This window comes from Malaya genurostris, chromosome 3, assembly GCF_030247185.1.
Source record: "Malaya genurostris strain Urasoe2022 chromosome 3, Malgen_1.1, whole genome shotgun sequence".
In the NCBI taxonomy this organism is placed as follows: Eukaryota; Metazoa; Arthropoda; class Insecta; order Diptera; family Culicidae; genus Malaya; species Malaya genurostris.
The window spans coordinates 240,239,945-240,266,959 of NC_080572.1; the positions used below are offsets into that span (position 1 = coordinate 240,239,945).

At 37.6% G+C, this 27,015-nt stretch overlaps 3 protein-coding genes across 5 annotated transcripts in view; 2 read left to right on the plus strand and 1 right to left on the minus strand.

The window, feature by feature from the left end:
* LOC131439367 (uncharacterized) overlaps positions 1–10,183 on the plus strand; it is an 81,079-nt gene extending 70,896 nt beyond the window's left edge. Inside the window, exons 4-5 of the mRNA XM_058610290.1 lie at positions 3,321–3,586; positions 3,650–10,183. Coding sequence (XP_058466273.1) covers positions 3,321–3,586; positions 3,650–5,291 — 1,908 coding nt within the window. The 3' untranslated portion in view covers positions 5,292–10,183. The remainder of the gene's footprint in view (positions 1–3,320; positions 3,587–3,649) is intronic.
* A 33-nt stretch (positions 10,184–10,216) lies between these two features.
* LOC131439368 (uncharacterized) lies at positions 10,217–11,010 on the minus strand. The gene is made up of 2 exons (XM_058610291.1): positions 10,705–11,010; positions 10,217–10,656 (listed from the first exon to the last, which is right to left on the minus strand). Exons 1-2 carry the CDS (start codon positions 10,745–10,747, stop codon positions 10,217–10,219), a joined length of 483 nt encoding a protein of 160 aa, XP_058466274.1. The 5' UTR covers positions 10,748–11,010.
* Positions 11,011–22,063: 11,053 nt separating this feature from the next.
* LOC131434417 (phosphatidate cytidylyltransferase, photoreceptor-specific) overlaps positions 22,064–27,015 on the plus strand; it is a 46,757-nt gene continuing 41,805 nt past the window's right edge. The window contains exons 1-3 of one of the 3 annotated variants that reach the window (XM_058601099.1): positions 22,064–22,167; positions 22,237–22,634; positions 22,700–22,914. In XM_058601099.1, coding sequence (XP_058457082.1) covers positions 22,783–22,914 — 132 coding nt within the window. In that variant the 5' untranslated portion in view covers positions 22,064–22,167; positions 22,237–22,634; positions 22,700–22,782. Of the gene's footprint in view, positions 22,168–22,236; positions 22,915–27,015 lie in introns of all 3 variants that reach the window. The other 2 variants (XM_058601100.1, XM_058601098.1) reach the window with 2 other exon arrangements.

Consider the following 27,015-nt stretch of genomic DNA (forward strand, 5'->3'; position numbering starts at 1 on the left):
ACATTTCATTATGTACGCGACGAATAAAATCATTTGAAAATGAGAGGTGAAAAATGAATTTTCTCACACTTAAATTAATTTTTCGCTTGAACAAATGCAATCATCATCCTCGCACACGTACGCCTAAAACATAACGTTAGATGGCCCATTGACACATTGCCGCGAAACTGAATTACCAGTAGCGACATCTGTCAATGAAAAATGGAACCAAGAAAAGGAGGGTTCTTTCGAAAATTTTCATATTGGGGGTAGTGATTTGCAGTGATGTCGTTTATCCAATAGTAAAAAAAGATATCAGCTATAAAAATAAATTCAGAGTAGAAGAAAATCGATTCCAAAGTGATTACTACTACTTGTTCTAGTTTGAACTACGGATAATCATGGAAAATCTTCAGAAACGTGTGAAATTGGGTAAGATTAGGTTTATTCGGACCAACATTTTTCAAAACAGAAACCAGGGTAGTGTTGATTTCTGCTTAGCGATCGAGTACCATTTATGTTGGATACTTAATTTTTGATTTCCGGGCATTTGAAAAATAGTATTGAATCAAGTAAATGCTTCATTCTAAATAAACGTTAGTTTTTGCACAATAAATTAGGATCAACATTATCACCTCAGAGTAAAAACTTTTTCTTCAACTTCTACTATGATTTTTCAAATGAATTTGCCCGTTTTTATAAGAAAGCGTCGAAAAGGTGGAGTAATTAAAAAAATTCCCACCGATTTGACAGCTCTTGCTGAAAGTATCATCTTTAAACAAGCAGCGCCTCTTCATTTCATTTTAGCGTCATTGTGCCAATCGCAAATAGATTTTTTACCGTCACTGCTAACCCCAATCAGTCGAACACATTTTGACAGTTCAGCAGTACTGTTTGTAAACAGAAGTTTTTTTTTTGCTGTTGACAAATTGGATGAGACCATTTACGGTCCATATAGCCTGAATAGAGTTTTAAAACATTAGTTCATGTTTGGATACGGTTTGTTTTTGAGATTTATTAAATAAAAGTAACTGGTTGCAAAGTGTAAAGATGATTGTTTAAGATGTGTTCTTCGATTTTTGTTTGCGCTTGTTTGTAAACAGTACCGCTGAACTGTCAAGGATGAATGCTTGTTCATTCGTGACGTCACGATAAAAAATCTAATTAGGATTTGCACGAACATGACATAACCTCACAAAATGAACTTTTTTTTTGACAGTCGACGTGTATTTGTTTATAGTTTAAAAGTTCATCAGAGATTCATCGTTTGAATGTATAAATTGCAAGCCGCCTGACACTAAACAGATTTATACAAATATCGCTCCTTGATGCTGCAAACACATACAGGACAATCTTTTTAGTTCTTTTCACTGTGGAACACGTTTTCAGCAGGCCCTTTTCGTAATTTTTTAATGTTTAATTTGCAGTTGCAAAACAAAACAAACACACGGCAGCTGTCAAAGATGAACTTGATTCATCGGCAGTTCATTTGTGTCGTCATCATGCAAAACCTGATATTCATCCTATTAATTAGGTTTTGCACGAACATGACATAACCTCACAAAAATTTTGTTTTTGTTTAAGCTTGTTTGTAAACAGTACCGCTGAACTGTCAAGGATGAATTCCTGTTCATTTGTGACGTCACGATGAAAAAATCTAATTAACACGTATACAAATTAGAATGAACGCAATGAACACATAAACCAACCACTGTTTGCGGTCAAAGTTAATTCATTTTGTTCATTTTTGTGAGGTTATGTTATGTTCGTGCAAAACCTAATTAGGTTTTGCACGATGACGACACAAATGAACTGCCGATGAATCAAGTTCATCTTTGACAGTTGCCGTGTACTTGTTTTGTTTTGCAACTGCAAGTTAAAATTTGAAAAAATGACGAAAAAGTGACTGTTAAAAACGTATTCCACAGTGAAAATAACTAAAACGATTGCCCTGTATGTGTTTCCAGCATCAAGGAGCGATTTATGTATGAATCTGTTGAGTGCGAGGCAACTTGCAATTTTTACATTCGAACGATGAACTTCTGATGAACTTTTAAACTGTAAACAAGTACACGTCGACTGTCAAAAAAAGTTCATTCTGTTCATTTTTGTGAGGTTATGTCATGTTCGTGCAAAACCTAATTAGATTTTTAACGGTACTGCTAACCTCCATCGAATGAACACATTTTGACAGTCCAGCAGTACTGTTTGTAAACAGAGTTTTTTTGTTTGTCTGTTAACAATTTGGATGAGACCATTTACGGTCCATATCGCCTAAATAGAGTTTTAAAACATTTGTTCATGATTGGATACGGTTTGTTTTTGAGATTTATTAAATAAAAGTGACTAGTTGCAAAGTGTAAAGATGATTGTTTAAGATGTGTTCTTCGATTTTTGTTTAAGCTTGTTTGTAAACATACCGCTGAAACAGCTATCAGTGGTTTGTTTACATATCTATTAACACGAATTCAAATTATAATGAACGCAATGAACCCATAAACGAACCACTGATAGCTGTCAAAGTTGATTCATTTTGTTCATTTATGTTAGGTTATGTCATGTTCGTGCACAACCTAATTGGCAATTAATGATCCAAATGGTATGGAGAATTTATCATTAAGCCCTTACACGTTAATTAAATTCGTTCTTTAATTAATAATGACATGACTGGTCTTCGTGTAAGGTTCGCTTTTCACATTTGAAAATGAAGGCAGGAAACTTGTAGCTGCTATAACTATTAAAATTCTCTAACGCTGTCCATTCCAATATACCATATATTAATCCCTCTACTCACAGCATCGGAAAGGGCATCATCTGAAATGACCTGCCATTGCCGAAATGGGCAACTATTGCAGTATGGAACTGTTATCGTAATCAGCTTTTGGGTCCATTAAAATTTATGAGTGTCGCAAAAAAAATGATGCTTGGGTCGTTTTTTTTTGTCTTTGTGCCTCCAGTGAAAACAATTCGACTGATTCGCAATCATCGACGAAACTGGCGAATGAACGATAGGATGGATGGAATTATGGGATTACTGAGCGATTTACGAATGAAATCCTACCCCCCCAGTACAGCAAACTAGCATAATGAAGTTACGGAAATAATGCCGTTCCCCGTCTCCAAGAGGATATACTTAATCTGTTGTCCCGTAATCGTATTAAAGTTGATTAAATTTGTCAACCATCAGCGATCAATATATCATTTGTCAGTCACCCTATAATAGGAACAATAATTCACACGTGCCGCTGTGCAGTAATAAATACGATTCGTTACAATTTCCTAATTACTTATTAACCGTATTTGTATCTCTGTTTGTTTCCATTTCCATTTTCCGAACGCAGTGGCGCAGCCTGGAGATGTCCGGCGTGGAACGAAGGCGGCTGTTCTGTGCGGTTTTGTTCCACTGTGCCGCCGCTCTGTGCGTGATTTGGTCGCTTTGTGTGCTGATCGAACGAGCCGCTGAGGAGGTACGCCGGGGGTTGATTGGATGGCCCTTCTGGACGAAGCTGGTGGTGGTCACGGTCGGCCTAACCGGTGGCGTCGTTTTCATGTACATCCAATGTAAACAGTATTTGAACCTGTGCAACCGGTGGCGTGCACGAAACAGGTGAGAATTGGTTGCAATAGCAGGTAAATAAAATCCGATGACTTGTTGTTTTATTTTTTGCAGGATTCTATTGATTCAGAATGCTCCCGAGAAATTCCATCCGCCACAGTCGCCAGTGATGCAGCAGTTTCGTCGAGTACGCACCGCGGCAAGGTGCGGTGCCGGTGGAACTGGACAGGGTGGCAGTGGAGGGGCAGGTAGTAGTACTAGTAACAATTCGGTCACGATAGGACCGATGATTCGCGGGTACGACCAGCATCTCATCGGATCGATCGGTGGTGGTGGTCATCCGTGTGAACTGCAGATCAACCACCAGGGACAGATTATTGCTGCCAACATAGAGAATAGTTCAATAAGTTACGATCGCGACTGGACACTGGATGATATTAGCCAGATGTCGTTCAAACCATGTCCGCAGGGTAGCGGTAGTTTAACGCCGATGCCGTTCCATGACTCTACACATAACGTTTGCGAGGGAAGCGGCAGTGGCAGTGGCGTGGTTGCGGCCACCCACCGGTATTCTGCAATCTCCGGTTCGTCCCATACTGTTCACGAGGAAGCACAGATGCAGCAGAATGCCAGTATTAATGAACAAAATAGTAGTAGTTGTAACAGTAGCATTAAGACGGCCGATTTAAACTTGTTCAAAGTGCCGCAGAACGCAGAACTGAGTAGTGTTAGTAGTAGTAGTACAGGCGGAGTGCCATCGGTATCGAACAATGCACCACGGTATCCAAACTCAGCGATATTCCTAGAAAATCGTGATATCCTGAATGATCCGCCGTATCACGAGCAACCGGTAGGTCCACCAAAATCCTACAATCGCCGCTCAACCGTACTTGGTGGTATCGGTGGTAGTCACTACGGCGGTCACGAAGATCCGCGTCATGATATGAGACGATATTCCGATACCAAACTTCTCCAGCAACAAACACTAAGCTTCGTAAGTGAACAACCAGCCGAGTACAGTCCTACCAAAGAACAGTTGCTTCTCAATCCGAAGAGTATCATTTACGACATGACAAACCTGCTCGGTCCCGTCATACCGCAAGAATTTGAACAAAGTCCCACGAACTCGAACCATCATCATCAGCGACATCACTACCATCATCATCACATGCTGCCGGCAACGGACAGCCCTAGTCATCTGATCCAAACCACCGACATTCAGTTCGATAGCCAATGTGACGAAGAATCGCCTACCCCTCGACCGTCCCCGTACGACCCGTTGGAGCTCAACATACAGGAAATGCTCGAACTGGACATTGCTAATATTCAACGGCTGCACGAAAAGCAACCCTCACTCGGTAACATTTCGCAGCATTCATCCTCCTCGTACTACCAGGACGACCCGTCCACACCCTGTCTAGGGTCGGCGCAGCAATCTACAGTGTGGCCGACAGTTTCCTCGTCAGCATCCTCGTCGGCTCGTTTGGTTCACGTTGGCGCCACTGCCACCACGCATAACCACAGACAGTCGATGCCACCTCAACAACACAAACAATACACAACCACAGGACAGGACCGGGATACGCAGTTCCAATTAGCACCGCCGCCGACGCAGCAGCAACTACCGCCTCCTCCACCGCCACCGATTGCGGATAGCATCGGTCAATGTACCAATCGACTGAAACTGTTCAAATCGTTGCCCGATCTGAGCGCTAGCAGTGAAAATTTGCTACCTCCACCGAAACGGTTCGACTAATGTGTCCAGTAAGGCCAAGCAGATTTCCGACACTACGTCTATCATGATGCAAATTCGGTTGGTTTAGCACCGCAGTTGTGGTGCGCGTTAGCTAACTTTCGTAGCTATACCAAGTTGTTCCCGTGGAATCCTTTCGATAGTTTTTGCATCTTTCGTTGGGGAAAAGGGAATATGGTACAAATTTGTTGAAGCAAGTATTTTCTTCGAATTTTTCATTTTGCTGCGCTTCCAATGTAAATATGTTAGGAAACGAAAAGTTGATTCCAACTATTCGGTTCCTTTTGTGGAAAGGCGTGAACTTCCAATTTTACGAGCATCTAATTAGTAATGGCAAGAAGCTACTGAAGTAAATCTTTCGAATTCGTAGGCGTTGCAGTTTTTTTTTCTCTCACTAATCATACTGTTCTGAAGGCTGACTAAAAGTAAATTACTACACTCATAAAGACCTGTGATTCGTTACGTTTCTCCTGTTCGAACGAGCGAACCTGCCTGTTAATGGTGCCCACCAGCACCCGCACAATGGAAAACGGACATGAAATCAGCGCATTTTTTCGAACTTTGAGCAACTTAGAGGATTCATTAGTTTGGGGCATACCAAACAGCAGTTACAAATATTGGTCAAAGGCGGATTCCCTTTGTTGGTTCTACAAAATATAACGCACTTCCACTTGCCATACAAACAACAACCAACCGTGCCTTATTCGGGGCTAGAATGAAGCGTCATTTTGAGCATAGACAGAATCACAAATTCAATTGGTGTAGTGACCTTATTTTACAAAATGACGAAAGTAATTCATTTTTGTTAGTCTGGAAATCTTTTCCACTGGGATTCCGCTTTATTTTTATTATTACTAAAAAAGCACACCATGAGAATACAAACATCGTTTTATTATTTTAGATTTTTTTAGCAGTATTTTTGCCCGAATATTTATTTTTTTTTAGCTGAGATTAGCTGCGTTCACTACTAGGCAGCTCACCACCTCAGCCTCACGTTGGCGGTATAATGAGTACTATGTTGGTCCTGCAAGCCAGTTGTCGTAAGTTCGAGCCTCGACCTGGAAGGATTCTTAGTATCGGTAGCATCGTAGTACTAGCCATGCAATGATGCTGTACACTATTAATCGGCTTCAAAGTATGTTGAAACAGAAGGCCAAATTCCACAAAAGGAATGTAATGTCAAAACTTTTCTTTGACAGAACTACCTTGGAGAAGTGGCAGCTAGTTAAATCGCGCCAAAATACAACTTTACCTCTGGGTTTGCGGATGAGCGGAAACACAATGAGGTTTCTTTTTACGCTCTTTTTTGGGATAAGATTCGCTTAAAAAAATCACACAAAAACACCGCGTAACTTCGGAAATCCTCGTAGAAAAAAAAACAAATAGAAGATTTTTTTATGCCAAATATCTTAGAAATGCATGAAACGTAAAGATCCGGTGTAATATAAAATTTTTTTTCTAGAAAATCCACTTTCTATTTTGGGACGAGTTTTAGACCGCATAACTTCGAAAATCCACGTAGAAAAAAAAATCCGTAAAATGGAAGAAATACTTTTTACTATGCCAAATGTCCTAGAAATGCATGAAATGCTTTCCCAGACATTTTTCGATGTAAACTTGGGATATTATCGTCGAGGATGTAACGGAAGGTTCCGTTTTCAGGCCACAACTGCAAATCGCTTGCCAAATCATGGCCTCCTTCGCAAGCTTATCGGTTAGAACAAACTTGAACCTTCCCGGCACGTCCCCGGAAGCTGCTTATAATTGAGTTTGACTTATAACAAATCGTTCAAAAAGTCCCGAGACCAACTAGGAAAACAAAAATAATCTTTTTCCGGCACTTTTCTAAATTTTCCATGTCGTGCTTAAATTATGGTTTGTTCTTAGTCTAAAAATAGGCTTCAGTTGCAGAGTTTAACTTTCTCATTCGAGCCAAACCTTTTTTTTAGTCGCTTGGGGCTAAATATGCAGAATATGGTGGGAGCCCAATTCGAGTTTTTTTTCGATTTCGCTCTTCAAACGCATCAATAACTTAATGTAATTAATAGTAACAATTGATGGTTCTTCCCATTCAAGATTGGCGATATAAACTATAACATGAGCATGCTATAAAAAAAAATTTCTATGACTTTTACATCTGCATGTTGGGTTTTCGGACGCTTCGGACGACTTTTTTCGGCTGCTGCACGTCATTCAGCTTACTACCGATTCGACTACGGAGTAAAATGATGGATCCATGTTTCAACTACTGTCACATATCGAACCAATCGATCTTATTTTTTGCGGCTAAACAGTGCCAAACTGCTCTCTGAATCGTTGATTCGTTGCAGCTTTTGTTTAATTGTGAATTGTTGATTATGTTTGATTGTGAGCGAATGCGGCACCCATTTGAAAAAGATCTTTTCATTCACAGATTATCGCGTTAAATCGCAAAAGCACTTTCTGTTGATGTGCTAACCGTCCCAGCAATTTCACGAGCTTCGAGTTTGCAGTCATCTATCACGATTTTCAAAATTTGCCTGATTTTCTCCGAATTGACTGCTTATTTGGCCTACCTACGCGTTCGGCATCCCTTGTATCAGTACTAGTGATCCTCCAACCAATGAATTGCAGAAAAAGAAACCGTAGATCTGGCAAACGAGATAACAATAACAAAAATTCTGACAACACTTACCATATTTTGAGCGCTCGGATTACCCACCGAATGCCCGATATGTTGGCTGCGATAGCACTTGCTAGAGCGACTTATCCTCGGCACCGGTCTGGGTCAAAATTTTCGAGTCGTTGCTGGGCTAGCACGCTATTTTATCCATTTGAAAAGCACTGTTTTATCACAGATACAGGCTAGAACAAAATTTTTCAAAATCCATGTAAACAAGGGGTTCGCTACCTACTCGACAATTCGCCGCGATATTTCAAAACGTTCCACTTCGTTCCGGAACGATAACAAAGTTCTCCAGCCTGTTATAGAAATATTCCAACTACAACAATTTGAACTCTTCTCACACGAGTTCCCTAAGTATAAAATGCTATTTTATTTCCATGTCGTCTAAATCACATGTCGATTCAATCGGAATGAAACAATAATAAACTTAAACAGCAAAACATTTAGCATGATGTGAAAGCGCCACCCAAAATAATGTTAAATGTGGTGACATCTGCAAATATTCGTCACGATGCTCATTTAAAATTTCACACACAGTTCATACGCGAACCTGTATATCTGTTTTCTGTGGTTTTATCAATGCACGGAATACATTTCTTTCCATTTTTTTCTCAATTGTAAAAGTAACGTTATTTATATGCCGGTAGTTTTTTTTGTTTGTGATCCGATTGACGTGAAAATTTGACACGTGTCATCTGAAGGCTAGTACTTTCCAAAACAAAGTCTGACATTACACACGTCATATCTGAGTCAGTCCCGGGGCTTTTTAAACGATGTATTATTTCGTCAAAGTGCAGCTACTTAAGAGGGAATCGCGTATCAGTTGACGGTAATGACCGTCATGTAAAAATAAATGATGAACTTTGTCATCTATGTGGAAACCAAGCGCAGTTGAAGTGGTTATCAACAAATCAAAATGAATCCTGAATTTGGCTTTTTGTTTCCCCTAAATCTGACCATGCGTAGAACAAACTTTTATGCTAGTGGATTTAGAACACTAAACATTTCGAAGATTTTCTCTGAGTTAAAAAGAACGTTTATTCTTGTTCGATGCGAATGTGATCGTTTCCCGCATCGAACTAGTATAAACGTTTGATTCGCTTAGGCAAATAAGGGTGTATATCTGTGAATAATGGAATACGTAAACAAGATAATGGTAATATTTTTTTTCTTGAAAATAACAATTCTTCGATTATGGTTGCCATTTCACAACAATTTTCAATTAGGTTTGGCACTGAATGAACATCATGTGCTAACGGTGGATTGCTCACGTGTTCATTCTTATTTGATTGTGTTATTGCATCTGTCAAAGATTTCCGATTCCCGACACTAGAAGCGTGCTTGTGACGTGCGAAGGGCGTACCAATTCACATTTAGTCAGCCTTAAATTAACTACTTAATGATGGAAGTTATGGCCCTAATCACTACACGGTTAAAATCTAGTGAACTGATTGTATTGCAGCCGTTCGGTAGGTTCCAGATAAGCTTCAAATACAATGGATGGAGAGGACAATTGGCAGTTTCACGTCGAAATGAAACGCATAACGCTATGCCACATTCCAGTAAATCTGCTGATTCCCCCGTCTTCGATTGGGTGCGCAGTCCGGTCTGCCCCTCACTTATTCGCATTGGTTGTAGAACACATTTCCGTGCATTGCCGTCTAAAACAAAGGACACGTTTTTTTGTGATATATTCCCGCAGCAGCCATTTATGTAGTTCTCTTATCGAAAGCGTGATTGACTTAATGAAAAAATGTATAAAATAATTAATAATACTTTACTAGTGATTTCGCAAACATGACACAAGCGTTTGTTGTGATTCATTGCGCATTGTTTATTTTTTCAAATTATTGAAAAAAGGGAATAATACGAAAATAAGCATTTTAACAGGTATAATGTATATTATTAGAGAACAGAAGTTAATCGAAGCTGAACAATACTTAAAAAATTTCTAAAGGAGCGTAGCAGGGCGTGTCGATAGCCGCATAGGAATCCAGCATCAATTTAGAATGATTGAATTCTGTGAGGGTGTGACAAAAAAACAGATTGTACGTTTGGTGCAAGGTGATGTAATTCAAGACGGTTTATAAGAGGACATAGTTCGTAACGTAAGATAGTATACTGTAAATTATAGAATGCGAAGGTGTCACACAATTATGCAATTTTTAATTGACCGTTTGAAATAGAGCTACCTACCACACGTCAAACAATAAATTTGCGATATCCTGAATCTGCAGTTTTTTCTTCGAAAATGATCCTTTTCCTAAACCGTGTTCGATTTACCGTTCGACTGGAGTGGGGGCAAGTAGTCGTCGGTTGGGGGCTTCACAGGTGTGACATATTCAACTATCTTCTTCGGTTTACTATAGTAGTATGGTACTTTGAGATCTGATCGAACGGTAGACAGCTGATACGCAATTCCGGTGTTTGCATCAATCACAGTTTCAACCGCGACTGGTTTCGTGTGCAGCAAGGTTGGTTCCGGTGAGGTAAAAACAGTGTAGGGTACTGCAACGGGTTGATCCACGATGATACTATCGTACAGGTGAAATCTCGAAGCATGATTGTTGTAGCGGATATTCGGTGATGTGTAGTAAAGCGGTTGTACTTGTGGTGCATTGAACGCATAGGACCGTGCTACAACGGGTTTCACATCTTGAAGCTTTGAACTCTCACGCAAAAGCTCACTAACATCAGCTGAAACTGTTCAAAGCATTAGTATCTACTTTTACTTTTATTATTTCCGCTTACCTAAGCAAATGAGCGCTAAAACTGTGACTAGTTGCAAGGCCATCCCGACCGTTTGTTCCGAAGGATGAGAAGTCGAACTGATATAGAAGAAGTTTAACCGATTCTTTTTATAGCCGAAAAATTTTAACCATTGCCCATAAAAACGTATACAGTGATCATTTGTTTGCTTGTTTGTTATCGATCAACAGAATTATTGGTCGCAAAGTCGCGAAATCGATTAATTCATGATTGCTCTGCCTAAATACGGATTGGGAGGTACAGTCATATGTGGAAAGCTTCAATGTCAGCACGTGAAGGCCAACTAATTCAGAATTCTGCTTAGCCGATTGAGAGTAGCTAAATAAACATAAATGTACATAATTATTCTACCGTTGCTTTAAAGACTTCCGAATTCGTTTGCATACATCAAGAGATGTACAGTGGGTCAATAAAGTATTGGCACACCCCACATTTTCTTCAGATCTAGACTCTCGTACTTATTTCGAAAATTTCAACATCACCACGTAATTCCCCGTTCAAAATAACCCCAAATCACTCATTTTCAATAAATAATTTTATTTCGATTAAAAGAAAATGCAAAAAAAACAAAAACAGAAACCAAAAAAGTATTGGCACACTGCCGGAAAATAAAAAATTAACGCTAAAATTCAACAAATAAAACGGTAAAATGATAAAATGTAGGACTAAAATCGATCTAATACTTCGTATTCAAGTCATTAGCCACGATAACGGCTTCTAGCCGTCGTTTCATAGAGTTTACAAGCGATCGAGTGTAGTCTGCTGAAATCTTCTCCCACTCCTTCAGTAAAACGGTTTTCAACTCTCGAAGGTTGGCTATGGTGTGTTTTCGAATTGCCCTCTCCACCGCTGACCATAAATTCTCGATTGGGTTAAGATCAGGTGATTGTGGCGGCGTGTTCAGTTTATTTTTAACATTGTAGAGTAACCATTCTCGTGTCACATACGCTGTATGTTTTGGATCATTGTCTTGTTGAAAAATAAACGTATCGAGAATATTCAACTTAGCCGCGCTCGCATGTAGATTTACTTTTAAAATATCGATATATTGTTTAGCATTCATTTTTCCGTCGATAAATTCTAAATTTCCGACGCCATTTGCCGACATACAACCCCAAACCATAACGTGACCGCCGCCGTGTTTTACCGTTTTTAAAATATTTTTTTGAAGTAATTCAGTGTTGGGTTTTCGCCAAACCACTTGATGACCATCGGAACCAAACAAATTAAACTTGCTTTCATCTGAAAAAATAACATTATCCCAGAATTCTTGAGGTTTGTTAACGTATTCTTTTGCAAAATTCAAACGTTTTATTCTGTTCGTTTCAGAAATCAATGGCTTCTTACGAGCTGATCTACCGTAATAACCGGCTTTGTGAAGGCAATTTCTGATTGTTTGTGGGTTGACTTTTTTATCTGAAGTGTTTTCAAGTTCGTCGGCCAAGCTTTGGGCACTTACTCGAGGATTTTGTTCGACTACATGTAGAATACGACGTTTTTCTCGTGGCGTAATCTTCGCTGGTCGGCCACTTCTTGGTTGATTGAAAACGGTTCCAGTTTTTTCATGTTTTTTTATGATTGCCCGTATTGTAGAACGACTTATATCCATTGTTTTTTCGATATCACCATAACTGTAGCCTTTTAAGTGAAGATTAATTATTCTTTGACGAGTATCCGACGACCATTCTCCAACTTTAGTAGAAATCATATTAATTTTTTAATAAAAATAATCGAAACGTGACCGGACAGTGTTTAATTAACACGTAGACAAACTTTTTCATGTTTGCAACAAGTGTTTGTGAAAAAAACAAACAAACAATGTGATTTTTTAGCAGGGGTGCCAATACTTTTTTGGTTTGTATATTTGCATTTTTTGTGCTATCTTCTGATTAAAATGAAATTATTTATTGAAAATGAGTGATTTGGGGTTATTTTGGACGGGGAATTACGTGGTGGTGTTGAAATTTTCGAAAAATGTACGATAGCCTAGATCTGAAGAAAATGTGGGGTGTGCCAATACTTTATTGACCCACTGTAGATTAAAATAGATGCTAAAAGCTTAGCAAGGCAGGTTCGAATTCTTTTCCACCAGAATCTATCGGATCAAAATCTATTATCATCCAATCTATACAATCAGTTAAATGTTTCAATTGATATGCAGGCTCGTCGCCCACCGCAGTAAGGATACTTCTTCGGTACCAACTACGGATCAAGGCGTACCGTAGTTTGAGTTTCTACCTACGAGCAGAGATGCCATATATTTTCATAGAAAATCTGTATTGCTTTGTATAAAAAATCTGTATTTATCTGTATTCCCTAATCAAATGAAATTTCTACTATAAAATGATGACGAATCTCTCATACAACTCTCAGTCTGACAATAAAGTTTCATTATAATACAAATGTTTTTCAATGTTCACCACTTGGTTGATCATCAAATATTTTCGGAAAATATTTACATTTTAATTTGTGATTTGTCAATCGATTAATAAACTTTTATCTCGTCACTGCTATCAAATACTCATAAATAGTTCAGACGAAAAAGTTTTTTTTCTCTCATACTTTGTGTGAAATTTGCCAAAATCTGTATTAGGTTTAGGAAATCTGTATAAATTTTGTACTCAATATTCAATCTGTATGCGCATGTGAAAATCTGTATAATACAGATAAATCTGTATAAATGGCATCTCTGCCTACGAGATCTCATCTCAAAACGGTCCTGTTTGTCCTAAGACAAAAAAAAACAATTTTGAATCTTCGAATTTCCGAGACCCCTGAAAAAGTCTACGCCCTTCCTCTCGCTCCCCTATCGGTTGCCCTGGGCCATCGCTCTAATATCTCGCTCATTTTCACTGACCGTTATCGCTACCCATGATGGTGAGGACAGGTTATTTGATTAATTGTATATATTCTAAAGCATTTGCCAGTGTAAATTTCTAATTTGCCACCTACTCGACTATTCGCCGCGATCTTCCAGAAAGTTCCACTAGGTTCCGGAATGATAACAAAATCTTCCTGCCTGTTATAGAAATATTCTAAATACACATACTTCTTATATTTTTCACACGATTTCCCTAAGTGTAAAAGACAATTTTTTTCCATTTCATATATATCACACACTCAAGCAAATTAAGTAGTGAAAATCATGAGGCAAATCTTATGATGCATCGAAAATCACCAAAATTATAATTTTATAAAATAAATATGAAAAATATACCTCTGCAATATACATCTTATCTAACACTATTATAGTTTTCATACGAACAACTTATGAACTTCACAATCTATGAGAGAAGTTATGTTTATCATAGAAATTTCACACAATGTTCCTAAAAATTTCGTATGAATTTCAAAAGGCGTTTTATTGGAATTCCTATTTTCTGGATTTCATAAGGTGGTCTTATGATTCGCTTACGATATTCTTGTGGCTAAAAATCATACGAAATCATTATGAAATTCCATATAGTTTTTGCCTGAGTGCACACTTAAATTGGATTACCGACCTCAGCTGTCAAATCTCGGTAGGTGATTTTATCGGTAAAATTCACGTTTTATCACTTCGGTACCTTGAGGTACTGCTGTCAACAAATGTTCATTTGTGCTGATATATCTGTAGAATGGAAATATTCGTTAGTCGGCTGTTTAAAACTCGTCAAAAGAGGCAAGAATTACCGAACGAGATTAAGTGTGTAAGCCTGTATATCTTTTTTTTTCCCATAAATACGTTTTTTTCTTAAGGCAGTTTACATAAGTTTTTCTTCGCCGTAGCATCACTTTTACATAATATTCTTATCCTAATTTAATTCTAACATAGTCACAACGTTTTGCATTTATTAAAACATATTCTCTTATTACTTAAATATCATCTTAGGTAACTCGTCATTAATTATGAAATCTACTCGGAAATATTATTTGAACCAAACGATTAACTTCTATAAATTATAAAATAAGCTTTTATTTTCAGACATTTTGTTAATAATTTCATAAACTGTTTCGAGTTTGTTTGTATCATTACATTATTTTTATTCTAATTTAGCTATTGGTTGAACTCATGGACGCAGCTGGGATCAGAACTAAGTCTTGAAAGGGGCCTTTATTAAATTGAAACTCCAGTTTTCTTTATGAAATGATAAATAAGTTTCATGTATGAAAGGTCACGACAAGCAAGAATGTCTCGAACTGGGATATTGGATAGTCTACCTTGTGTACGCAAAGAATTTATTAGTTGAGATCTGACATCACGATACTCCACGCATGTCCAAACGACATGATCAATATCTCGATAACCTTCGCCACAAGCACAATGATTAGTCTCGGAGAGCCCAATTCGAAGGAGATGTGTAGCCTGTATATCTGTTTTCTGTGCAATAACAGAATCTTTTTTTTTCTATCGGAAATAAATTTACCGAACATAAAAAAAGTCAAAGAAAAAATAAGAAGAACACACAAAACTTCATTCGGCATCGTTTCCATCTTTTGACGAGTTTAGAACAGTCGAACTACCGGACATTCTTATTTTACTGATATATCAGCAAAAATAAACATTTGTTGACAACAGTACCTTGAAGTACCGCTGTGATGAACTGTTAATTTTACTGAAGAAATCAGCTAACGAGGACGGAACAGCTGACATCGGTAAACCAATTTAAGTGTGAAGAACGAACATTTTCACATGCAGTTCTTGTCACTTTTCTGACAGCAATATGGAAAATGGATGGCAGCCATGTCTCCCTCAGAACCGATGAGAAATCCTTTTGAATACGGTAGTCTCATTTAAGGGTTATGTATGCCAGTTTTGAATTTGACAGCAAAGCTGTTCGAATAAATTACTCTAAAACGGCTTGCCATCCCCACACACTTAATCTCGTTCGGTAATTCTTGCCTCTTTTGACGAGTTTTGAACAGCCGAACTACCGAGTATTTCCATTCTAGTGATATATCAGCACAAATGAACATTTGTTGACAGCAGTACCTCAAGGTACCGCAGTGATAAAACGTGAATTTTACCGATAAAATCACCTACCGAGATTTGAACAGCTGAGGTCGGTAATCCAATTTAAGTGGGCACGTTTGTTCCAGATTTAGTTCTATTAAAGATCTTCCATATAAAACTCCCAGCTGCTGAGTTTACTCTTAGTATGGAAAGTGCCTGAAGCAGAGTTCTTTAAAACAAAACGTTCTTCCAAAATCCTTTAAAAGGCAAGCCTCCAGATAATATGCATTCCATACTAGGGAACGTAGTCTACGTTGCTCACTTGAACACTGAAATCGGAGCTATCATAAAAAAAAATCGCTTGCTACTTTTTTGTGTACTATTTGATGAGCTATTTTTGTGAACTGTTTGATGAGCTCAACTTATAACTATGTTTTCAATGAAGCTAATTTCACAATATTACTATTCCCCACTCAAACAAATTTCTCAGTTGGTTGACCAGTGCACTATGGTCCGAAACGAGAAATTAGCGTGACAAAAATATTTTCACTATCAAATATTAGTTTTTTGTAGTTGGTGTCTTCACAAAAGTTGTTTGTAATCAAATGGCGCTCCCTTTGATGAAAAATGTTACTAGGGTGGTCCTCATTTAGATTGAAATCTGAAATCTAACTTTCCTGATTGAACTCAAAAATGATTTTGTTTTACAATAAAGTTGTAGGAAATTTTATTTTGAGCAACTTTGCCGAGAAAAGCACCTCTCTAGCTTTTCATTTGATCGAGTTACATGAATTTTCCCGAGTAAAAGTAGGGTGGCTCCTGAAAAATCACATTTTTTGTTCTAACTTTTTTGTGAAACGTTCTTCGAAAATGTTTGCTTCAGAAGAGTTGTTGTACTAATTATTGCGCATAGTTTTGCTTAACCAAGCATTTTCATATGAGCTACCAGTAAAAAGTTATGATTATTTTTTCATCAAAAACTAGTCAAGCTTCAAATATCAATATTCATTAGATGTCAGATCGATAAAAATGTATCCTATGTGGTTCCTTAAAGGTCATAATATAAATAAAAATTTAAGAGAAAATTGGAAGGGTGTTACTTTTTTAACTTATTTAAATTTGTCTTAAAAATACCTTCAAAAATCTCAAAAACATTGCATAACTCTTAAACGCCTTAACGTATCAACATACTTTCTTCAGCAAAATCATAGTATAGTTTTTGATGAAAAAATAATCATAACTTTTTACTGGTAGCTCATATGAAAATGCTTGGTTAAGCAAAACTATGCGCAATAATTAGTACAACAACTCTTCTGAAGCAAACATTTTCGTAGAACGTTTCACAAAACAAGTTAGAACAAAAAAATGTGATTTTTCAGGAGCCACCCTACTTTTACTCGGGAAAATTCATGTAACTCGATCAAATGAAAAGCTAGAGAGGTGCTTTTCTCGGCAAAGTTGCTCAAAATAAAATTTCCTACAACTTTATTGCACAACAAAATCATTTTTGAGTTCAATCAGGAAAGTTAGATTTCAGATTTCAATCTAAATGAGGACCACCCTAGTAACATTTTTCATCAAAAGGAGGGCCATTTGATTACAAACAACTTTTGTGAAGACACCAACTACAAAAAACTAATATTTGATAGTGAAAATATTTTTGTCACGCTAATTTCTCGTTTCGGACCATAGTGCAGTGGCGTCTCGTGACAAAATGACTAGTTCTTTGTTAATTTTTCAAAAGGGCGTATAAGCAAGTGACAGTTTCTCTTTGTTTACTTTCTCTTCTATTAATTACCAAGCGGTTTCCACGTTTATCACTCAACTCTTTGCATGAAATGATACCCGAAACTTTCGACTTTCAAACAGAATAGTTATATCAAAGAAAATCTTTTTAATCACATCACAATAATCGAAAGAGAGTGATTAAAGAGAAACTGTCACTTGCTTATGCGCCCTAATGAAAAATCAACCGAGAGTGTGCACTGCGTATGTGGTATGATAGCAGATGTAACAGTTCGTTGTAAGTGAAAAAGTGAAAACTAAAAATTGAGGAATTAAGATTCGCTTGTATTTTTCAGATAACGATATACTTTCGGATGGGACTTTTTATTAAACAAACAAATCTCAGAGCTGAGCTGAGTAATTCTTTCTCTTCTTGAATCTGTGCAGTAACTCATATGCACGGAAAAGACACCAACACAGCGACAATAGATACAATGTCTGATGTATATGAGATGCGTGTAAATACACTCAATTTCGGTGCGATTCAACCTGTTTTTATCGAAGAATCCAAAAAAATAATTGAATTTCGATGGGGTTGGGGACGCAGTTCTACTGGGTTGACTAACACCTCACACTAATATCAAAACAATTTCTTTCATCACTTATTCAAGTTACATGGTTTTCAATAGGGTATAGCTGTTAAAATATTTTCATTATATTCGTGTGAATAAATAAACAACTACAGATGCCTTACTAAATCATTAACTCGAGATCGAAATAAAGTGAAAGCTCAAAAGTTACTTTAAAACTTTCTGAAATTCAAATTGTTTCAACCAATTTCAGTAAAAGAATCTCATGCAATTCTAACAGTAAATAAAATGATTTGGGAATTATGAACGAACAAAATAGAAACCCTGATGTTTGGAAATAATTTGATTTCAACAAATGATATGAGGGTTTCAATAGATTTCCCAATCTAACGGATTGCTATTTTATATTAGTAACCCTTGAAAAAGGTCGAAAGACTTCAGAAAAAAATCTTGTACGCAGCAGGTTTTTTGAATTTTAAGAAGTGAAAGGCTCTGATAATATAACTGGAACCAACATGATATCTTTCCCAAATCTGAATTTTAATCGGTTTTCGTTTCTTAGTAAAGGCCCGAGTCCATATTACCCAATATCTGCTTTTACCGAACAAACTCCTATTCTGAAAGAACAGCAATGCAAAATTTGGCAGTTTGATTTAATGATTTGGTGGTTCGTTTTACGAATTTGATATTTCATTTAACGTTTCCTCCATAAATCTGAAATCAATCATGCCGCAGAAAGTTACAAAATCATTAATCATTATGTTTTTTTATCCAATTGTGTATAGGTTTTTGTATGTTACTAGTCAATTCATGAGAAAGAACATAATAACCAGCAAATTTTGCAAACAATCAGACAAAATCTGAAGATTATCATCATTGCTTTCTTCTAATCTTGCCACTTGAGCAGCGCAGCGATCGCAACAGAGTTGGCCGGATTCCTCAACTCTTCTAAAGTCCCACGAGAAAAGGCCTAACTGTAAACGACAGTTTCTCTTTATTTACTTTTCCTTTTCAAATTTACCGGATTGATTTTATATTTGATGCCTTCTCTTCGCATAACTTTCAAGTTAAAACAACAAGCTTTCATTATTTTCACTTTCGTCTTTGACTCATCAGTGCAGAGCAGTTCAAATTGAACTGCTTAGTGCAAAACTCGGCAGTTCAATTTAAACCGCTAAGCAAACGTACCGTACTCGGCGACTATCTAGATTTACCGTATGAATTGTATATCTATTTACAGAATTATGTAATGAAAACTTACGTAAAACTGATCGTTCGGTAAAAATTTGCATTATTATTGTAAAATAAAACTCATGTACCGAAATATCGGTCATTTCGATTGATTACCGAAAGTTCTCGTCCAAAATATCACCGAGCAAAGGAATTAAATCATAGTGTGTACACACTTAAATTGGTTTACCGATGTCAGCTGTTCCATCTTCGTTAGTCGATTTTTTCAGTAAAATTAACATTTCATCACAGCGGTACCTTAAGGTACTGCTGTCAACAAATGTTTATTTTTGCTGATATATCAGTAGAATGAGAATGTTCGATAGTTCGGCTGTTCTAAATTCATTTATAGATGCCGAATGAAATTTAGTGTGTATGTCCCCTGTGTGAATAATGAAGTTACGCCCTCGCGCATTTTTCGTGCATTTGGCTGGTTTCCGCGACTAAGACAAACCTACAGGTAATTTTAACGTCTCATTTACTATACCTAGTAATGAAAAGTTCTGAAACTATCTAAAAAAAACGAAAATAAATAGTTTCGCCCTTCCTTTCTAGCAATTGAGGTTTCTATGCCCGGTGAAAAATGAACGGCGACCATAATGGAAAATGGGTGGCCAATATATTCCCTGATGAAAACAAAACAATATGTAGAAGCGATTCACACGTGGCATCAGGGGACTATCACTGGCATGAGACGTTTACGGAAAAATAACATTAATTGTAACGATTTATTCATTTTAGTTGGTTTGACGTAAAGTCGCAATAACTAAGTTCAGTTTTTGCAATGACTGTATGGAAACAAATATTGGAGAAACCAAATCAATGAGAAACTCACAGAAAAGATGATTTTTTGGAAATAATGCATGAAAACGCAGGTTCGAATCCTATCTCTGAACGTATAATTTTCCAAATAATTCGCATTCATTTGGCTTCTCCAGTATATGTTTCCACTTAGTCATTGCAAAAGCTGTACTTAGTTATGGTAACTTTACGTCAATTAATCTTGATGCCTACCGAAGTTGATTGATCGTCTGAATCTTGTTCAATGCTGACGTTTCCTGGAGAAAACAAATCTTATCAATCAATCTTATTTGCATTTGTGGTTGTAAATCAGCTGTCAGAAAGGCTAATGGTTCTGTGTTTTACTAAGATTGAGATTGTTGTAGAATCCGAATTTTAATGCAAAATTGTACGATTTCGAAGCGTTTACTCGTAGGAAAGAGAAATAGAGAGTTAGTCGTAAGTCTCTTCCGTCCCGTGTTCATTTTTGGTTCTCTTGCATTGTTCGCGACATTGTGATGAATATTTCTCAATAATAAGTTGCCGTATAATTTTAAACTGTCTAGAATACATACACTGAAATGAAAATCTTATTCATATTCATTAGATTTGTCATATGAATCATATGCAGAATATGATTCATAGAAATTATATGGAAACTTACAATCTTTATTTAATGTGTACGTAAAATCTAAATGGACGTTATCATAATGAAAGTTAAAAAAATATCCCATATAATTTATATGGAAATCCGATGAAAGTCGTGAATAATTGTGTCCTCGATAGTCATCAACTGCTCCAGACCATTTTTTTCAGAACGTTTCGCATCTCAATGTAATTTTAAATCGCTGACAAGACAGCTCATCCAACTTCGTTCAAGGATATGCGTTAACGGACCATGAAATATATATCCGGTACATTTCATTACTCTATCTGTCTAGTAAGATTCATTGTTTTATTTTCAGTCTCGGGATCTCACTTCTCTTTCGCAAATATCATGAGGTGCTCCCTTACCGAATGGAATACTAGTATAGCTTGAATCCTCAAAGAAAAGTAGTAGTTGGCAATTATCTGCTATTCGTATGACCTATATTGAAAGTTATATATATATATATATATATATATATATATATATATATATATATATATATATATATATATATATATATATATATATATATATATATATATATATATATATATAAATTTTATAAAACTGACTCAGACTGGAAATTTCATTCGTTATATGGAAATCCTGTAAAAATAACGTTAAGAAGAGTTTTATGTTTCATAAGATTATCTCATATATTTGACATGATGTTGAACACATCTTGTAACTATGATTGGAAATGCTAATAGTGCAAAATCATTAGAATATCATATAATGTGAAAAAGAAAATTTAGCTCAGTGTATGAAACATGCTGATACCAGCGTAATTTGAACGACGGTGTTCTATACAGATATTCTGTGTGGTTCATTTTTTGAAGTCATATTTAACTCATAGTTCTTCTGCAATCATTGTGAAGAAAAGTTTTAGTATCTTCATATTCAGGAGATAGTGACATTTTCATTTTGATTTTTTATTCAAAATTCTATCATTTTCGTATACACAGTTTTGATTTACCGATTCAATTTACGGATTTTTCTGCTGAAAAAATACAGATTTGATACCTGCCTATAATTTCTTTCCAAAGTGTATGTCTGTTATAAACTGACTTATTGACCGTTATCCTAAAAACTGTGACAGGTCTTTTTCAAAATACGTCCGTGATGCTTTTAGACGGTGCTTTCAGCAAACTGTTTGCAGAGAAGATAACTAAAACTATCACTTTTTAAACGACACTGAAGAAATTATCGAAAAATATAAAACAACTGAAAAAGAAAGAAAATCTGTACTTGAACTTAGGTCGTAATGAAAATGCAGTACAGAATTCACTTGCGAACGGAAAAGTGAAGGAGCGCTGTATTTGATACCAGAATGACGTCAAATGACAGCTCAGTACACTGTCGTTAACTGACATTGTTTTATTTACTCTGTATGGTCTGCTCGCAACACACATGCGCGTAAATGTTTATCAGGCAAGCTGAGAGTCTATCTTGCACACATCGAAAGGTTTCTTCAGATTGAGTGTAATCTCGATAATGCTTCAATGTACAGTCGGTACGGAACAAGAATGATGCTATAGGTGAGTTGCTGTGAAGTGGTATGGCTAAATAATTTACTTATCTACTCTGTTTTGTGTTCATTCATTCAGAATCTGCTCTGCCGTAACCGTAGGAACGGACAGCAAAAGTGACTTTGTATTATCGCAGCGAGCGTGAAAAACACTACAAATCAAAGTAGCCGTGTACGAAGAGTGAACTCAATTGCGAACGGATAAGATTGGTGTGAAGTTCTGAATTGCACGGAATAGTGATCAATAAAACCATTTGTCGTCCTGGGTGTCCGTAGAACAGTGCTTGTGTTAATAACCTCTAGTGTCCCGTTATCCTATCGGCAAGTGCATTTGCGGATGTAAACAAAGGGAATTTTTTTTCTCGATTGGCCCTTGAGTGCTCGGTGTGTTGAATTCGTGGGCCACCGCAGTTCGAATCGCTGTTTGCATGATTCTCGTTTTATCGGGAGTGGAAAACATCAGTTTACTTTGATCAAGTAATTTTAGAACGGTCGTTCTGTGGTTACTGAGCAAAGTACTGTGCATTAATATTTGTTCACAGTAAAGAAAACGATCTGGTGCAATTTAATCGTTGAAAGTTGTGTTGAGCGTTTGTTGTGAAGTGCATTGGGAAGGACGAGAAAAATGAGTGCCGAATCAGAACTACGTCACCGAAATATTGGCGATGAAAATTTTAGCAACGATTCCCAGCTGAAACCGAACGATGGTAGTAAACAACCCGCACAGGAATCGACTACGGCAGAAAGCTCTGATCATGTAAGGAAACTGGAAATTCACCTTACGTATTACTAAGTAAAAAAGGGAGAATCTACTATCACTTAACTTAATGTGCAAAACCGGATGAGTTTATCGATTTTTCTGCAAAAGTTCCTTTCTCTTAAAGCTTTCCTCTCACCCATTTCGATTGATTTGGCATTATGCTTAGCGCTTGCCTGGTGTCTTATGTTTTATATTTCTGGCTGATATCCATCTGTACGATACCCGCGAAAAGAAAAAAAAGTTTATTCTAGGGGCTGTTGTTTTATTATGTAATGTAAGCAAGTTTAAGAGAATATGATGATTACGGTGATTGGTGACTTCGGGGTACTGGTATGGCTTATTCGAAAATTTGAAATGTATCATCACGATGACAAAACACAAATGTTTTGATCCATTAACCCCTGTTAATGGCTGCACAAATTTGATCCAAGATGATCGGTTCCTTTATTGAATGTGTTTTTCTTGGCACTTTCGCTCCAATTAGCCTAATTGAATTTACCTGGACAATGTAGAACTAATCGATAAAATGAAAACCTCCGCGGTAATCTCCACCGGGAGTTTCGTAACACAGTCTGACTAAATCCAATCAACTCTACGGCTACTATCAGAATGACCTTTCCATACTGGAAGTACTATAATTAGTTAACGAACTAATTAGCACTATACAACATGATTTGAAACCGTTTGGGACAACGTTTGCAGACAAAGCAAGCAAGCAAACAGTTGTCAGACCTTATCATCATAATGAATACGATTTACGAACCGCATGATAACTGAAACTCGTCGCTGTTTACTGTTATATGTGCTTCAATGAGTATTGTGATCTCCTTTTGGATCTTGAAACGGGTTATTTAGGATTTTGACTTTTTGGTAAGTTCCTAGAAGGGAGGTGTCCTTCATAACACATCCGTAATAGGGTAAATTTCATTAACAAAATATTGAGACAAAGTGGTACTCAAAGGATTGTCATAGCCTAACTCTATTTTTTGACATAATTCCGAAAACAAAATTTAATCCACCTAGTGGTGTAATAATGTCTTTCTCATGTAACTCGTGTTTTCATAAATTCTACTAAAGAATTTTTCAAATAACTTATTTGAATTTTGAAGAACGAGAAAGCTTGTTTGAGCATACAATAGCATAACTTGATATAATTTGGTTTCGCATTTTCGTTCTACATGTCGGCATGAAATTTAAACACATTTTACACTGTTGTTTCGGAACCGAAAGCGGCATCCGAAAAAAGCTCAATAGACCGTAAAGCCTTTTATTTGAGTCTGAATTTTTGAAAATCTACTTAGCCGTCTCTGAGAAAATGAAGGGAGTTCCGTTTGTGAGTTTTGGACCACTATTTCCGGTGCTTTCAGAACAGGATGCTGTAAACCGGTATAGCTGAAATCGGATCGTTTGGCCTGCACCTAGCAATACGTATAAATTAAAACAATTTTGTGTCAAATTTAGAAGAATTTTCACTTTTTTTTATCGCTCTAAATGACTTCACCCTATTCCGGAACCGGAAGTCGGAGCTATTAGAGAATAATTTACTGCCAAACTGAGTAGGATATTATTACAGTATATTTCCTTGCACCTTTCCCTCGGTTTGTTGTTAACCTTTTTCTTTTTTTTAATAATAAATGTAACCAAGAACAGAATTGAAAAAGATTACTCGCGTAAGTTTTGCTGATTTACTTGGTCCGAAAGTCATCCTGCCCAATAGGTTATGGGCCCAGGAACGATTCCTGATCGCGTATCGATTAATTTGAGTTAGTTTCGGTCGAGGATCGCAGAGAAATGTGCGATCAAGAACGAGACGTTATTAATCGCGTGGCGGTGTTTGACGGTACAAACTTTGTGGCCTGGAAATTCCGGATGTTGACGCTACTGGACGAATACGACTTAGCGGAGTGTATCGAGGTGGAAATTCCGGATATGGCAGGCTGAAAATCGAAGCGACGGATTCAGAAGCTGTAAAAACACGGAAAGAGAAAGCTTTGGAAGAACGGGAGAAGAAGAACAAGAGGTGCAAGTCGATGCTGGTTGCACGAATCCATGACGACCAGCTGGAACATTTGCAAGGACGAGAGACGCCCAAACAAATGTGGGATGCACTAGTTAAAGTTTATGAGCGAAAGAGTGTTGCAAAGCGACTTCATCTGAATAGACAATTGCACGAGTTAAGGTACACGGAAGGTTCGCTTCAGGAACATTTTATAAAATTCGACCGTCTAATTCGTCTTTATCGCAATGCTGGTGGTCAGATGGATGATATCGATGTGGTTTGCCGCTTACTTCTTTCGCTGGGAGGCGAATACGATGCGGTCGTTACCTCTATTGAATCACAGCCGGAAGAGCAGCTAACGATGGATTTTGTGAAATGTCGACTGCTTGATGAGGAGATAAAAAGAAAAAGTGCATCAGCAGACGTCTCGAATGCAAAAAATGAATCGACAGCGTTTTCCGGTACTACAGCGGGGAAACAAAAGCAGAATAGAAGGATTTTTAGATACTTCGGATGCCAGAAGGAGGGGCACAAGCTGCTCGATTGTCCTGAGAGGAAGAAATCTGCAGGAAAACCTTCAGCAAACATCGCGGAAGAAGATGAAACCAGTGTAATGTTCCTGACTGGTGGTCCTGATGATGTCAAAGAAAGCAGCCGTATCTTGTGGTACATAGATTCGGGAGCAACCGAGCACATATGCAACGATAAACGTTTATTCATCAAACTGGAGGTGCTAGCCCAACCGATGAAGATTGCCGTAGCGAAAAGTGGAGAATGGGTGACGGCGAAGTATGCTGGTGATGTTCCGGTTCTGTCGGTGGTCGCAGGAAAAACCATCGAAGCAACGATAGCTGGTGCTGTGTTCATTCCGGAAGCGAGATGCAATTTGTTTTCAATTAGCAAAATCGAATCTCTTGGCATGAAAGTGGTGTTTGAAAGAGGACGGGTGGAGATTCTACGCAACTCGGTGGTAGTGGCCACCGGTCAGAGGCGAGAAAAGCTCTACGAACTCAACTTCTACACACGAAATGGTGAGTGTGATTTATTATGTTTCTCTGGTCAGATTTGTAAAGCGACGGAGTTGTGGCATCGTAGATACGGCCACCTCGGCGAGAAAAATCTTTCATGTTTGATAAAGAGAGGAATGGTAAAGGGTTTGAAGGAAGTTAACAGTGATAAAACTGTAGTGATTTGTGAACCGTGCGTGGCGGCAAAACAAACGAGAAATCCGTTCACGTTGCAAGAGATCCGTCATTCAACCCGGGTTTTGGAGCTTGTGCACTCCGACGTCTGTGGACCGGTTACACCAATCGGTTGGAGTGGGGAGAAGTACTTTGTAACGTTCATCGACGATTGGTCTAGATTCACCGTAGTTTACTTAATCAAAACAAAGGATGAAGTAGTTGGTTGTTTTAAAGACTACGACGCTCAAATGACGGCTAAGTTTGGTGTAAAAATATCTCGTTTTCGTTCCGACAATGGCGGGGAATACACAGGTAAAGCGATGCGGTTGTTTTGTAGAACCAAAGGTATTAAGATGGAGTTCACTGCGCCATTCTCACCGGAACAAAATGGAGTTAGTGAACGAATGAACCGGACGTTGGTAGAGAAGGCCCGTTCTATGCTCTTTGACTCAGGAGTAAACCGCAAGTTCTGGGGACAAGCAGTGCAAACAGCTGCATTCTTAGCTAACAGGAGTCCAGCTAGTGCGATCAATCAATGGATGACACCGTTTGAGTTGTTCGAGAATAGAAAACCCAATGTTTTGAAGTTAAAGGTGTTTGGATCCCCAGCATACTGTCATATTCCAAAAGAGATGCGAAGAAAGCTGGACGAGAAAACATGGAAAGGAATTTTTGTGGGTTACGGAACAAATGGCTATCGCATATGGAATCCGCGGACACGTAAAATTGTCACCATTCGAGATGTTATCATTGATGAAATGTCAAGAGTACCCGATGATGAGAAGAAGCAAACTGGCTGCTGTCCAACGCAACCTATGAACACTGATGAGATCGATCCAGTTGCTGCTAATGATGATCAACGATTGGAAGAAGATAGTGATTGTGAGGAAGAGCTAGTAAGTGATCATAATGAAG